Here is a 15,440-nt window from a genome sequence, read left to right as displayed (position 1 = left end):
TTGTGAAGAATAGAAAAGAATGTGCATGAGGCATCTAGCAGAACCTCCTGCATATTTTACATGTTCAATAAATGATCATTTTTATTCTTCTTAGAAGATAGTGTGCTTGAATTGATTTGCTGGTGGCAAGAATGGCTTGGACTGAGTTATTTATATTTTCTCTCCATGGTCTCTTTAATGAGCAAAAAATAGTGGGAATGTAAATGATAGTGGGCAAGCATTGGGCTACAGCTCGGCTAAAAAAGCTGCGACTGTGCTGGGTTGTTACTTTCCTTCCAGGTAATAAATGCACATCCAGAGACGTGAGCCACACCCACCCCCAGCACAGCAGCACCATTTGCCAGGCAACCAGACAGACTCTAAGTTCAGCAGAGGGACTTGCAGGTCACATGGATGGAAAAGAATGTCTCAGAATCAAATGGAAGTATGCATTTTTTATTCTTTTATTTTCTATGCTGTAGGTCTTCTGTTATCAGTATTATCATCCTTTGGCAATCAGACCCAAATAAAAATCATGAAAATTACTTTCTTAAAGAAAATCTTACTCCTAGTCATACACAAATAAGCGTCTTATTTAAATAATGATGATGACTCTTCTCTGAGAATTTACAATGGGGCAGACGCTGTGCTGAACGCTGTGAATATATTAGCTTCTTAATTACAGCCCTGCAAGGGAGATATTATTTCCATAGATAAGGAAGCTCAGTCGCATTAAGATTCAGTAACTAAAATATTCTTCTCAAGCTCTTCGTCCCTACCCTGTCCTTGTTTACACCCCTTATATCAAAGGAGTCATTTGGTATTTGTTTTTTAAAGATTGACTAGCTTCACTTAGCATAATCTGCTCTAATGCCATAAAAAAAAAAAAAAAAAAAAAAAAAAAAAGATTCAGTAACTAACCCAAGGTCAAAAAGTTGGCAAGTGTCAGCCAGGATTCAAATTCAGGCAGGCTGCTCCAAGATCCATTCCTTGGAACCCTGAAGCTGCATGACCCCCTTCCTCAAATGCCAGCTCTTTCTACCCCTTCATCCTTTTCTCCTTGTTGTTTATGATTTATACTATCAGTACCATGGATTTTATATACAAAAAATAAATCACATAAAATAAGGTTTTGGGGGTGAAAATCGTCCCTGAAGCCCCACATTTTCATCTCAGCCCCAATCTGTCCTTCCCAGAAGAGACCACTATTAACAGTGTGGGGAATTTCCTTCCAGATTTTGATCATGCACGAGTACGTGTGTGTTGTGTGTGTGTGTGTGTGTGTGTGTGCACACATGCATGCATGCAAATACACAGCTCTTTAACTTGCTTTCTGCAAATAGCCATGTGCCACTATGACCTTGGCATGCCATATCACAGCGTGTGCTCTCTTCATTTCTGGCCAGCATTCTAAGTGCCTGAATGGTATGCGACACCTCCTTCAACCCTTCCCCTGCAGATGGGCTCCATGCTATTCTCAGTTTTTCTTAATTATACAATGTGTGGTAAGATGACATTTAACACATAGATCTCCTTGTATTGGTAAGAATCCCTACAGGGGGGATTGCTCAAAGAGGAACTAGTTCATCAAAATGGATAGATGTGAACTGCAGTAGATCTCAAGTTACCTTGAAAGAAGCAGTGGCCAATTTCTTTTTACTGTCTTTTCCCCCACAGCCTTGCTAACACTGAATATATAACCTTTTTAATTTTTGTCAATCTGATGAACAATTTGCACCTCTTTGGTTGGCAGCACAGCTGGGCATCTTTTCTACACTTACTGAATACTTGTAGTTATTAAGTTGCTTGTTCATATCCTTCTTCCATCCTTCTTTTTGGGGGATTCTTCTCTTATTAGTTTGCAGAATTCTCTAGGCATTATTAATATTAACTCTTTTGTGGTATCACTTTTGCAAGAATTTCCTCTTGCTTTTCTATTGTTCGTTGCTTATCTTTTAGCTTTGTTTATCATATCTTCCCTTGTATAGTAAGATTTTAATTTGCATGTTGTCAAATTTGTCAGGCTTTTTCTTTATAGTTATTGGATTTTGTGCCTAGAGATCTATTCCTTACGCCTTCAAATCTAGATGACAAGAGAAAACAGGCTGGTGTTTCTAAAACAATATTCTATTGGCCACTCTGATCCCGTAAGATGGGCTTAGGTATGCTTCAGGGAAAAGGGGTTCACAATCAAATAATTTTGGAAAATATTAACTTAAGCAAAGATAAACAGTGAGTTTTTTAATAAGCTGCATAACTTTTCAGGAATTTAATATGCTGGGATGCATTATGACATTTCTATAGGCTGTTACTATACAGTATACTGCAACCAACCTAGTTGGTCAAAGTCATCGGGAAACACCAAACAGATGTAGCAAAGTCCACTGCCTTCAGGACTGGGCAAATAGGAGGGGAAAAAATGACATGGGATGTGCCTGGAGCAGCTGGAAGTGATGAGGCACTGGAACCCACACTCTCTCTAAGAATGAGTTGTTCAGTTGTTCAAATGCTGTGCTGGCAAACTCAAATGCAGCTGTGGGATGCATTTCTCCCCACCTCTAGAGTCTAGAGATCCATGTGATCTGAGAAGGGCCAGTCCAGTAGCTGTCACCATTTCTTCATTCATTCTTAGCCCACAGGAACACGGGTGTGAAGCCAGCTCCCCACCCAGGCCCCGTATGCACACAGCACAGCCCCATTTCCCAACCCCGTGTGCTGCACCGTCAGGTACGGTAACAAGGATGATATAGACGAGAGTGTCATATGCCTATCGTAATGCCTGGCCCTCCCCGGGTCCCCAAGGCAAGTGCATCCATCCCTAAACATTACATCACCCCTCCTGCTCTTGGTCCACGGTGCCTCCACAAAGTATAATGTGAATTATCGTAATTAAGACCAAATGAGACAACAAAAGAACAACCCCTGGGCAAATTGGGGGAAGCCAGGGCTCAGTGTCTGCAGCAGGCTGCTGGTGTTCAAGAGCTGCTTCTTGTTCCTGGGCTGGGGAGTGACACCACAGCATCACAGTCCCCAGGGTTCCAGACAGATGCCTGCATGTACACACAGCAGCTGTTAGTGCAGAGGAGCTGGGCAGGGAGAAGGCAGCTTCAGAAGGAGCCCATCTTCCCAACCTCCTGCTCTAGGCTGGTAATAAAGTCGAACAACTGAGTAGCTGTCACTGGAGACGTAGGGTGTTATCAACACCACAGGAGAAGAGTTAATGTTCATCTGGCCCACGAGGCCCCACAGAGAGCTGGCAGGCCCGTGGCTCTCTCTTCAGGTAGGGACAGCCTATCTATGACTTAGGAACTTGGCCAAGACTGTTGTCACAGCCAGCGCTGGCCACAAGGCTCTGGCCACGCTCTTCCCCTGACACACTGAGCAGGTGACAGCCGGTGCTACCACCCTGCACTCCCAGAGGGGAAAACTCAGCTTATGATTCACTGGGGACCTCTATCTGCTGCATGTTTCTGAGGCCTGGGAACTAGGAACAGGTGGGTTTTCCAGATCTATTGGACTCCTAGGAACTGCTCAGCTTCACTGCTGAGATGACTGCTACTCTCATCATGAATACTGTTATGCATAAAACAATAGTATATATTCCATAGTGTATAAAATATTTAAAGCAAATACACACATATATGCATAGATGCAATACATACGTGCATAGACAGATAAAATATACTATTAATCATAGGGCTTTAACATAGGGACTATTATTGGAAACATTATATGTGCCAAACACTTTACATTCCTGATCTCACTTAATGCTATGACTGTTGCACGAGTAGATACTGCCATTCCATTTCACCAAAGAGAAACACTGGCACAGAGAAGTCAAGTCACCTGCCAGAAGCCAAGCAGCTAGTAAGCAGCACAGTGTGGACGTGCCCCCAGTGGCCCGACTGGCTCCTACCCAGCATACTCTGCTCTGCAGATGGCCATGGTGTTTTGGGAAAGGGGTTTCTTCTGGGCAAGGGGGAGGTTTTAGTTGGAGAAAGAAGGCTGACTTGGGAAAAGAAGAGAATGAAGAGCCCCCTTTTTTGAAAAGAAAATACAGTTTCCTGACATCCCTCCTCACCCATCTAGCAGGTTGCAAGACTGGCCACAAGGAAAACACTTGCTAGATCAGAAATTAGGCAGTCATGGGGGGGGCAGGTAATTTCCTAGATTAATCACCAACTCTGGAACCTCCTGTTGAAGGCTAGCTACAGTCCTCAAGAAGAGAGCAAGACCCAAACCCGGTGACAGGGTTGACTGGCCCAGAAAGAAGACAAGGGGGCTGTTGTACTTGACGTCTGATATGACCCCATAGGCTCCTGTGCTGAAGGCTTGAACTCCAGCTGAGGCACTTTGGGGCCTAGAGACTGCAGGAGGTGGCCTAGTTACATGTGTTCATGGGGGAACGTGCATCTGAAGGGTTTATTTTGTCCGTGGTGTCTCTCCTTCCCTCTTCCCCTGCCTCTGGCCTCCATGAAGTAAGCAGCTTTACCCCACTACACTATGCCGCCATGATTTCTGCCTCACACTGGCCCAGAAAAAAAAATGGAGTCAGCCTAGCAGGGACTGAGACTTCGGAAACTATGAGCCCAAACAGATATTTCCTCCAGGTTGTTAGTCTCCGATACTTTGTCCCAGCAATGGAAATCATTGCTGCCCAGAGGGATCTCACCCAGAACTGAGCACTCTGGGTTGTTAGCAACAGCCACTGTTTAAAAAACAACAAACCTCAAACCAGCAGACCCACCTCCCTGAACTCAAAGGGACCCATCTGTTCAATGTTTTCAGATTCTCTCTCTCTCTCTCTCTCTCTCTCTCTCTCTCTCTCTCTCTCTCACACACACACACACACACACACACACACACAATCACACACTGCAAGCATGATCATGACCATGGTGGGTGCCAGCAGACAGCCTTCTTGTAAGCTTTAAGAACATGTCTTAAAATGGCGCCATGGGAGAAGGCTGGACGTCTTCCTCATTCAAGAGCCATGGGCATTCAAAACTCCGTTCTCACACCTCTGATGTTCATATTTTGACTTTAATCAAAGGCTAGAGGGCCAAGGCCCTTGGGAATGGGACCCACGATGTCACAGGGGTTCCCCAGAACAGGACCAAAGAGGGCATTTCCTCAGAGAGGCTGTTTCCCCAAGAAAGTGGCGTTTGCCTCAGGAGTCTCGCCCGTCACCTATGTTCCTAGGACCTGAATCCAGGCTGTGCAAGACGAGAGGTCTGGTTCCTAATCACCACCAAGGAGTGCAGTTTCATTAATTAAACAATTCATAGTTTTCTTTTCTTTCAGGGAGCAAGAAGGGAAGAAGGCCAGCAGGTTCTAGAACACGTGTTCCTCCATGCTTTCTGTCACCACATTATGTTGGCCCTGGGTCTCACCAGGAGAAAACAGAATGCAGTATTCTGAACAGCCATCTGAAGAGGCAGACTGTCTGACCCCAAGTCCAGGGGAAGGCCACTTTACTTTGTGACCTTGGAAAAGCTAAGTTTCTGTGGCCCAGTGTCCTGGTCAGGAAAATGGAGAGCATAGTGACCTAATCTTGGGGTTGACGAGAAGATTGTAGGAAAAGCATGATCTCTCAGTGTCAGTTCATCTTCCTCATTGGGACAAACTGTCACCCTACCTGCCACCTGTCATCATTCCCAACTGTGGCCCCTAAGTGTGGGCAAGTTGAGAAGAGGGCAAAATCAAAGGATGACTGAAAGGTTGGGAGGAAAAGCCCAACCTGCTGTGGACATGGAATGGCATTTCCCTACGCCTGGGGTTCATCCTATGGACCACTTCTCAAAAATGGGCCACCTAAAGGTGGTGTATACACACCATGGAATATTAGCCATAAAAATGAATAACTTTCTGAGTTTTGCTGGTAAATGGATGGATCTGGAGACTATCAGATAAGTGAAATAAGCCAGTACCAAAAGACCAAAGGAATGTCCCTCTGATATGTGGATGCTAACACACAGCAAGGGGGAGAGAAGGGAAGACTAGAAGTTCGGTGGCTTAGACAAAGGGGAATGAAGGGAAGGGAGAAGAGATGGGAATGGGAAAGACAGTAGAACGAATCGGACACAATTCTCCACTGATCATGTATGAATACCCACCAGAGAATTCACGTTCAACCACAGGATGGGATCCTAATTAGAATAAGTTATAATCTATGTATATTTAATACATCAAAATACACTCTACTGTCATGTATATATAAAAAGAACAACAGAAAAAAGAACGGGCTGCTTTTCTCCTGTAGTCTGGACATTTGGCCATTTACAATATTCACAGAGAAAAGGAAGGGCCTTGGAGCCCGCTGATTTGGGGTGCCTTCGTGACTGTGACCCGAGCTCCGCCCATCTTTGCTGTCATTTAGCTCCCCTCCTTCAGCCTTTTGCCCAAAGACTGGGTCTTTAATAAAACTACACTATTCCTTGTGGTGACTAAGGAAACGGTCTGCGGACTCTCACAGCCTCGATTCAAATCCAAGACCTGCCAGCATTTCCGAGGGTTAAGTCACTCAACCGCTAAGCCTCCTCGCCTGGTCTGAAAAGCAGAGATAAGAGACTTTGCTTTATAAGGTGCTTGTTAGAAAAAATCAAATGAGCTAACAATCTATGTAAAGCCTTTAGCTCGGTAGCTTGACATGTCATAAACGATAAAACACAAAACAGAACAAAACGCAACAGAAATGGTCAACGCGGCTTCTCATCCTTTCATTCATTCAGCAGACGGATAATCGAGCACTTACTGTTTGCCAACCACTGCTCCAGACACTGGGGTTACAACAGACAGGGCCCCTGCCCTCCTCCATATGCTAGTGGGTCTGTCAGCATGTGTGGCGATCAAGTGGCCAAGAGAACACGCCATCCAACTCACCAGTTCTTTTCAATCCACTGGTACCATCAAACCGGGACATTGTGAGACAGCGCAGATCTCAAGGACAAGGGGTAAGCTGTTGTGCAACATCACCCTGGGCCTTCTCCTCACATTTGAGCTGCATCCTGTTCACAAGTGTCTCCTGCTGGCCCTGTCAACCTGCTATGGGTTTTACCAATGATGCTCATGGGGCTGGCACACGGATACTCCTGGCCTAAGGCTTTCCTGTGGTGTAGAGAAGGACATTGACTTTGGAGTCAGGGGACCTGGCTCTGCCACTGTGCAGAGGGGTACTTTGCAATGAGTTATTTCATCTTGTGAGCCTCTCAGGGACGTGGAGGACCAATTTCCTGCAGATCTCTAGCAGAATTAAAAACATAATGCAGAGTCTGTCTCAGGTGGGTCCTCGATGAGTAAGAAGGCCTTTCTATTGCTTTTTCTGCCCTTTTGAACCACTGGCTTTAAATTTAAACCAGCAGTTTTGAGGGAGCTGCTGCCATGCCAACTCAGAACAGTAAGGAAGGCCACAGAAAGCACTTCACAGAAGCCAGATGAACCTCTCAGATGGGGAATAACTTTCTTAAGTCCCAGAACTCACAAAGCATAGATCTGAGCTGGAACTAACACAGACATGGCAAAGGGGTCTCTCCAAAGCTGCTACCCTGCTGGAAATACTCAGTTTGCACCAGGAACATGGACTCTGGGCATTCTTATTCTACGCTCCCACCCAATGCCCGTGGCAGACAGGACTAACACATCACAGCACTCTCCCGCTGTTCCCCTTGCAGACTCAGAATTCAACCTCCAGACACCTTATGCTGTGTCTCTAGGTGAAAATTGGCCATCATTTCTTCCCCATATAGTCCTTTCATGTGAGTCTGTTCTCCTTGAAATGGGTATTTGGGTTTGTTTTGTTTATTCTTTAAATGAATAAATGAATGTACTGACACTATTAGGCTTCACAAGGTTAAGAACACGAATAGCTTCCATTCTAGTAAAAGACCCCCCAGAGTCTTTTAGTCTCTGAAGAGGTTGGAGGGATAGGTATAAATTACTAAAAATCATTTAAACTATATTACGCACCAGCCCTGTCTCCCAAGCCTTAACTACATTGTTTCTTCAATCCTTCTTGTCCTCTAAATTCGACTTTGGACTTCCCATCTTAAGGTAAACCAAAGCCCAGAAAACGGAAATGACTTTCCCAAAGTTATAAACCGACTCCCCCACCCCCAGGAGCTGACTCCTGTGGCAAACACCAAAGTCCACAGAAGATTCCTGGCCTGGGTTCTGCTGACGTCACGCGGCCTTGACCTCTCTGAATCTTCAGCTCTTTCCTCACACCCAAAACAGCATCACATTATTCTCCAAACTTGAATCTGCTCTCCAAATTTGAATATGACTTTAAATCCCTCTTTGATGACTTTTCAACAACCATGTAAATAGGTGGAAAGCATCATTGGCTTTATGTAAATCCCTGAAGCTAAATTTGGCCCTTAGAGCAAGTTTAAAAGAGATAAAACGCCTTTGCAAGGCTCTAGGGTAGAATCCATAAGAGGAAACTAGCATAATGTGGCCCAAATCATGGAGAAAGCGGGGCTCCTGACACAGTTGCCCAGACAATGAGGATGGGGGTGAGAAGATCCTTGTGCCCACACTGGAACAATCACGTTAGTCCTCTGCACTGGCACAGAGTCTTACGATTTGCCCCTTGGCAGAGTGTTCTGGATCCTCACCCAGGAAGGAGTCACGGGCAAGGGGACAGAGACGCTGGGAAGTTATATGACCTGCACAAGGCCACTGGGTCCACAGAGAAGCCCGTTCCTGTGCACCCAGCCCTTGCAGGGCACTGCCCATGCACTCCCCACTCGTCCTTGCCCCCTTTCTTTTTTCCTCCTTTCTTTTCCCACCTTCTTACTCCCTCCATCTTTCCCTTCCCCCAGAACACATGTGGTTCGTCACGGGAAAACGGATTCTGAGCCACAAGGGCAGCTCTGACCTCTCCTCCGTGGCCCCCTCTCTGGGCCTTGCTCCTTTTCCTCCCCACAGTGTTGGCCGCCGTTTCTGGTTTCTGCTGCTTCCCTGGAGCCTGACTCAGCCACAGCCTCTCCCACTGCGCTAGTTCATATCCTAACGCCTTGCAGCGCCTCTCCAGAAGCTCAGCTGCCTCAGCGATGCACAGGGTGGGCAGAGAGGGACACAGGCCGGGCTCTTGCCACGCTTCCCTATGCTGCCTCTGCCCCTGCTAGCCCCTCAATCAAAGAATGACCGGAGCTTTAGGAATGTGAGGAAGATGTCTTTAAAAACCAGCAAGAGGGAAAGGAAAGTGAAACTGCAAGATCACAGCCCCTATTCATCACAGGGTGACATCCAGGTCCACAGCAGGAGCAAAACGATCAGTGTACAGATCGCAGAAAGTATGGGTTGCAGCACTGTCCTCAGAGCCAGGCAGGAAGAGATCAGGATGCTGGTCCTGCCACTCCCCAGCGTGGAAGCTTTATCAACGGGCTGAGCTTCAGCTCCCTCATGTACAGAATGGACATTTATCACTGTCCCTGGTTATGTGTCCATCCACCTGACAGATGTTCAACATCCGCTATATATTGGTACTGCTCTAGATATTCAGTGATAAGCAAAACAGAGCCCTCCTACCACCCCCCCCACACACACACAGGCTCCCACTATTTGTTAAACCAAAAGAAGCACTTAGCAAAGCAATTCCCCAACTTTGCTTCACATTAGAACAACCTGGGGAGCTTTTGAAAGTCCCCATGCCCTGGTTGCACTCCATACCAATTAAATTAGCAAGGCTGGTGGTGGAAATCAGGCATCAGAATTTATTAAACATCCCCAGGTGGTTCTAATGTACAAAGTTTGGTGCCCTTAGCGTCAGCAGCACACACCCGTCTCTCCTCAGCGCCACTCTGGCTGAACACTTGCCTGATCCATTCTAAACAGAGCTGGGCAATCCCCCGCATAATATATATTTAAATTAGCAACTAAAAGGATAATGTCAATTTTTAAAACCAGGAGTAGCAACAATCTGCATTAGCTCATTGATTAAATAAATGTGTCTGGGTTCCTTCCATCAGGAGGCATTGGGCGGCCCTCGACACCCAGCCCAATGCTCAGGAGTGGATTCTTGGAAGTCCCCCTGAAACAGCCTCTGCATTCAGATTCATCTGCTCTGCTGCTTCCCAAGCACAGGGCAGGCCTTCAAGGTTTCTCAGAGATGTACACAGTTTGCAGATGAGCATCCCGAACCCCCACATTCAACATCCCATTTCTCCAAATTACCCCTAGTCTATAAAACAGACTCTTTAATCCTGAAGGGGATTGAGAATCAAGTCGGAGCCCCACCTTAATAGGAAACTGCCACCTTTCGGTTCTCCCACTAGAGTAGACCAAGTTTGACTGACTTCCCTCCAGATAACACAAGCTGGGGAGCTATTTTAAAAGGAGGCCCTGCTACAGTCATGGGAAACAAAAAGGGCATCTGCTTCCTCCTGCCCCAGGAGCCCTATCAACAATGCAGCCATCCCAGCCTTCAATTAACACCAGGCTGCATATTTAAGCCCCAAAGTAGTCATTATCTCAGCATGTGGTTATTTATTGGATGACCAAGGGAAAAGACAGAGATTTCTCTTTTTCTTTTGTAGTGTGAACCGACCTGCAAAAGGATGGTGGTTTTATGTTGACTTTTCATCAGGTTGTTGATGGATTCAAAGAGCCGCCTCATGGATTCTTCAAACTCCATCTGTTCTTTGCCTTCATAAAGCCTGAAAGAAGACACATTTGGGTTATTTCTCAAGCCAACAGGCAACATCTTTGAAAGAGTGTGCCAGCTACAACCTTCATTTAAAATTTAAAAGGAAAAGGGTCAGGAGATGCAGACTTCAAGGGAAAGGAGGTGTTCTGTGCTGCTGCATGCAGAATTCACTCAAGGGGGACCCTCCCACCAAACAGGATCCCTCCACCTGGCAGGACACAGGAGCCTCCGAGGAGGGAATGCTGAGCTAAGAGGACATGGATAATGTCACCCTTCTGCAAGAATCAGAGGGGAGAGGCTGTGGTCATCAGATTTTCAAAGTACCCTGGAAACATCAAGAAGAAATATTTTCAAATCCACCACCCCTCCCACTTCGCCACAGCCTGCATGGCCAGCAGGCCCCACAATCTACTCAGGGGCCTCCTGTACCCTTATTTCAGGAGGACACTTATTCTGGCCTCTTTCTCCTCTCATTACAAAGATCCTACATTTTTATCATAAAAAAACATAACAGAAATGCATAGGTTAGAAACTGAGAATTCTCATTAACCCAAGCAAAAAAGTCAGCTCTGTCAGTATTTTGATGTGCATCCTTCCAGAGGTTTCCAGTGCCTCCTGATGTTCACATGTGATGGTGCCTGGAAGCCATCCTCTCCTAGAGAATCAGGTCCCCAAGTCTCACCACCCATCCCCCACCTCAGGAGTAATGCTCAGCCCCGGGCTTCTCCAAACAAGCTTTATCGCCAACCGTGAAATATCCACAGCCTAATCTGCAGCATCCAGTGTGAAATGCACAGAGGAGGACTCCTGTCACCGGCTCAGATATAGAGTCTCTCCTGTCACAGCCTGACATGTCAAAAACTTGTCGGCGCCTGGGCTTTGGTAAAGGTGCTTTGCTCAGATAAAGCACTGACAGGCTTAACAGGTGTGTCTGCTTCTTGAAGCCCAGAGCTGAACCAGTACGGCCACCTCGCTGCCATCTCTGCACAATGCCCGCCCCACCCCTCTCCCCTCTGTTTCCTGGCTCTAATTGTGTCTTCTGTTTATCATCTTCAGTGTGAGTCATTCTCTCTGTGGGAATCGGGGACTTCATCGCCAGCCACTTCCTCTTTCTCTTTCTTTCTTTTTTCCTAACTGGCCATCTCAAAAATCCTCCTGGAGTAGGAAGCTAATGGGAAGCCAGAGCTGGTTCTCCCAATCAGTTCCAGGGAGCTGGCAATTGCCGTTGACTTTCTAGGAATCTAGGTCAAGGTCACAGAGAGGCCCTGTGCCTTGGGCATCTTCATTCTCCTCTCCAAGGCTCGCCCTTCTCTCTCCCTGCTCCTCTTCACACCACTCATTTCTGGACCTTCTCCTGGGGCCACAGATACCTGCTGTAGAGTGTGGACTGCAGGGAAAGTCAGCTCTGGGTGAAGACCCCCACTGCCCTGCAGGAACGGGGCCACCTTGTCAACAACCACGAACTTCATGGAGAGCAACTGTGCCCAGCACTCTGGGATTCCATTAGGCCATCCCCCTCCTCACAGCCCTGCCACCAAGCAGCCCCATCATCCTGCCCACTTGCTGCTTCAGCAGCAGGGCCTGGCTCCCCAGCCAGAATCAGAGTCAGGATGCAAGCGTGGCCATCCGGCTCTGGAGCCCAGCGCTCCATGTCCACCACCTCTCTCAATTTCCTGTGCCTCAGTTTCCCACCTGCGGTGTCGGTGGCCACAGGACTGGCAGAGGACTGCACGGTGGCTGGCTGAGCACAGAGCTAGGCCCCAGGGAGCACTAGCTGCTGTCCTGCGGCCAACTGTGAGAGGACTTTCCCTGCTGTCATCCCACTCCACAGGTAAGAACACAGGAAATCCTCATGAGCTTGAAACCTGCTCAATCCCACCTGCTCTGGTCTGGATGGGATTCATCCCCCAAGGATTCAAGTTGGAAGGTTGGATCCATGTGGTGATGTGAGAGGTGGTGGGACATATGAGAGGTGGGACCTACTGCAAGGTCAGTAGGTCACTGGAATGCACTCTTCGTAGCTCTCTTAAGAGGACCAGTAATGGACCCAGCTATGTTCTGGCTTCTTGTCTCATATGAACTCTCCCTCTCACCTGTGCTCCAGCGTCATGCCATCAGCCAGAGCCAAGTCAATGCCAGCACCATGGCCGTGACCCTCCAGAACTATGAGCTCAATACACCTATTTTCTTTATAAAATTGCCTGGCCTTGGGTATTTCATTGTAGTAGCAGAAAACAAACTAATACATCATCTCAGTGGAAAAATGGGACCACAGTCCCATTCTAACCTTGATCAAGCACAGAAGAAGACTGGATCTTAATTCAACGTGGTCATGTTGGTTTCCTCACAACTACTTTCTCTAGCCAATGGATAGTCCATCTCTCCAGAATTTTGCTTTGAAAACTGCTACTCTTTCCCCTACTGCAGCTACCTGAAACATTCAATAGACTATTATCACAATGCATCCACTAAGTCACTGGTCTTAGTACTGAGCCTGACCACTGCCTCCCATCAGTATTTGACACCCAGACTTGGCTGCCCCAGTATCGAGATGCCAGTGGGCTCTTCAGTCAGGCATCCTCCTTGGTATACTGGTGTGTGTGGTAGAGGCCATTATGACCAGGTAATCTTCATGGGAACTGCCTGCCCCACCAACAGGGATGGTCACTAGTGACACTTTGCTGCTAAAAGACAGCCCCATCCACCCATCAACTGAATGGCTTTTTGGTAGTTCTCTTTCTTTCTGTGAGTCGTCATTTTTAACAGAGAAACATAATAACGGGCTGTTGGGAGTCATCTCAGTGGTAGATCTCCAGGGCTCATGTTCAGGGACTGCTGTGGTTCCCACTCATGCGGTATCTGATGACCACTTTTTGGCTTTTATGAGCTGCACAGATTCCTTACAATAAACTGCACTCTAATTCAACTAGTGCTGGTTGGTTTCTCTGCAGCCCTCCTCTAGTCAGAACTGCATAGAGTGGAACAAATTTCTTCCTGCTGCTTCCTGGGGTGGGGTTTGAAACCAAGAGTTCTCAAGAAGTCCAGAGAGTACTTTGTCCATGCTCTCATTGGACAGATGGAGAGTCAGAGGACCAGAGCGGGGAAGAGACTTGGCATCGCCATCTTTTAAATATTTGACTAAGGTGGGAAGGAAGAGAGGACCTCAGACTCTTTTTAAAGAGTAGGCCAACACTCTCCATTGATTTCCAACTAAATTGAATTTTGTTTTCATCCACAAGAGAGATGGGATTCGCTCTAGGTCAGACCGTCCCTAGGGGATAGCTTGGACTAGAACTCAGCATTCTTCTCCTTCTACGCTTCTATTGGATCCTGAGGGCTCTGACCCCACTGGGGATTAATCCACTGATGGCTGACTGACCACTGAAGGCAGTGGAGACTGCAGGAGGGGGGACCTGGTTAGAAGGGGTAGGTCACTGGGAGTGTGCCTGGGAAGGGGATCTCCTGTCCCTGGCTCCTTTCCTGTTTCCCGCTGTGCTTCTTTCCTCCACCACGCCCTTCCGCCATGATGCTCTGCCTCACCTGAGCCCCGAGCAATGGAGCCAGCTGATCATGGGCTCAGACCTCGGAAACCATGGGCCAAAATAAATCTTTCCTTTTTAAAGTTGTTCATGTCGGGTATTTTGGTCACAGAATTGAAAAGCAAACTAACACAATTGCTGAGCCTAGAAGTGATCATGGTGGCAAATGCTCTAATCTGAGTGTAAATAAATAGAAGGGATATTTTGAGGAGTAAATGTGGCTAAGACAAGAAATACACAGGGGTTTGAGATTATATGGAAGAAACAGCCCGCTGAGATGGGGGCAACTGGGCATTCCAGGGCCTCCTGAGAAGCTTGCAAAGACAAATACAGCCCCATCTATTTTCAGCACTTTAAATGTGGCCTTGAAGTCAAGGGCACAGATGCTGCTCCAGGGTCCTTTTTTAGCACCTGGTCTCTGTTCCAGCTTCAGGAGAGAAACATTGTTTTCTAGCCTAGAACACTTAGAAAGGTACTCAACAATCCAGCTGATTCTGCCAGGGAACAAATTATGGAAGGGCTCCAAGGCCCTATCCACAAGGAAAACTGAAACAACCTGCAAGGCCCTGTTCTGGGGCCGAGAGCCCCATTACAGCCAGGCTCCCAGGGCTGGGATACATACAGTCAGGCTCAGCCACAGGTGATTCATTAAGGAGACAGTGCCCAGCTGAGCACTCGCCCAGTGCAAACGCAGCCCCATATGGTGCACACGGTGCTCTCTTCCACCTGCTTCGTGTAAGTACTTTGAGCCTTGGCCTAAAACTGAGATAGCCAACCTGAGCCCGCAGCCCAAGGGAGAGGAATCCAACCAAAGCTACTCGGGCTGTGAGGCACGCTGGCAGGTTCGCTGTAGTATCCAGAGGCGAGGTGGGCCCCATTTTGTTTTCTAAATCACAGTCACAGCCAGCTCCTCTAAGTGACCCTTACAGGCATCCCTCTGACTGTTGTCTTGCCTCTTGGAGGTAAAATAGAAACTTAGACTCTCTGGGTTCCAAATCCTGTCTTGCCACATACGGGGAGAGTGCGGGGAGCAAACCTTGGCTAAAACACAATCTCTTTAAGGGTCAGTTTCCTCAATGAGTAAAATGATGCCTTCCCTGTAGTTTTTCCAAAAATCAAATGTAAGTAGAGCACCACTCATCCAAAAATGGGATCAGAGGTGTTTCAGCTTGGGATTTTTTTCCTGGATTTTGGGATTTTTACACTTTTTACATAATCTTAGTGACAGGACCGGAGCCCAAATAGGAAACTCATTTATGAGGCTCATAGGTATC

General features: G+C 47.2%; 1 protein-coding gene across 1 annotated transcript in view; it reads right to left on the bottom strand.

The window, feature by feature from the left end:
* The window catches only part of Dock2 (dedicator of cytokinesis 2), a 402,443-nt gene that overhangs the window by 299,187 nt on the left and 87,816 nt on the right, over positions 1–15,440 (bottom strand). Inside the window, exon 23 of the mRNA XM_077797775.1 lies at positions 10,529–10,637. Within this exon, the coding sequence (XP_077653901.1) occupies positions 10,529–10,637 (109 nt within the window). The remainder of the gene's footprint in view (positions 1–10,528; positions 10,638–15,440) is intronic.

This window comes from Urocitellus parryii, chromosome 1 (assembly GCF_045843805.1).
Source record: "Urocitellus parryii isolate mUroPar1 chromosome 1, mUroPar1.hap1, whole genome shotgun sequence".
NCBI classification, from domain to species: domain Eukaryota; kingdom Metazoa; phylum Chordata; class Mammalia; order Rodentia; family Sciuridae; genus Urocitellus; species Urocitellus parryii.
The sequence above is the reverse complement of the archived record's forward strand: the minus strand, read 5'-3'. Positions and strand labels throughout refer to the sequence as shown.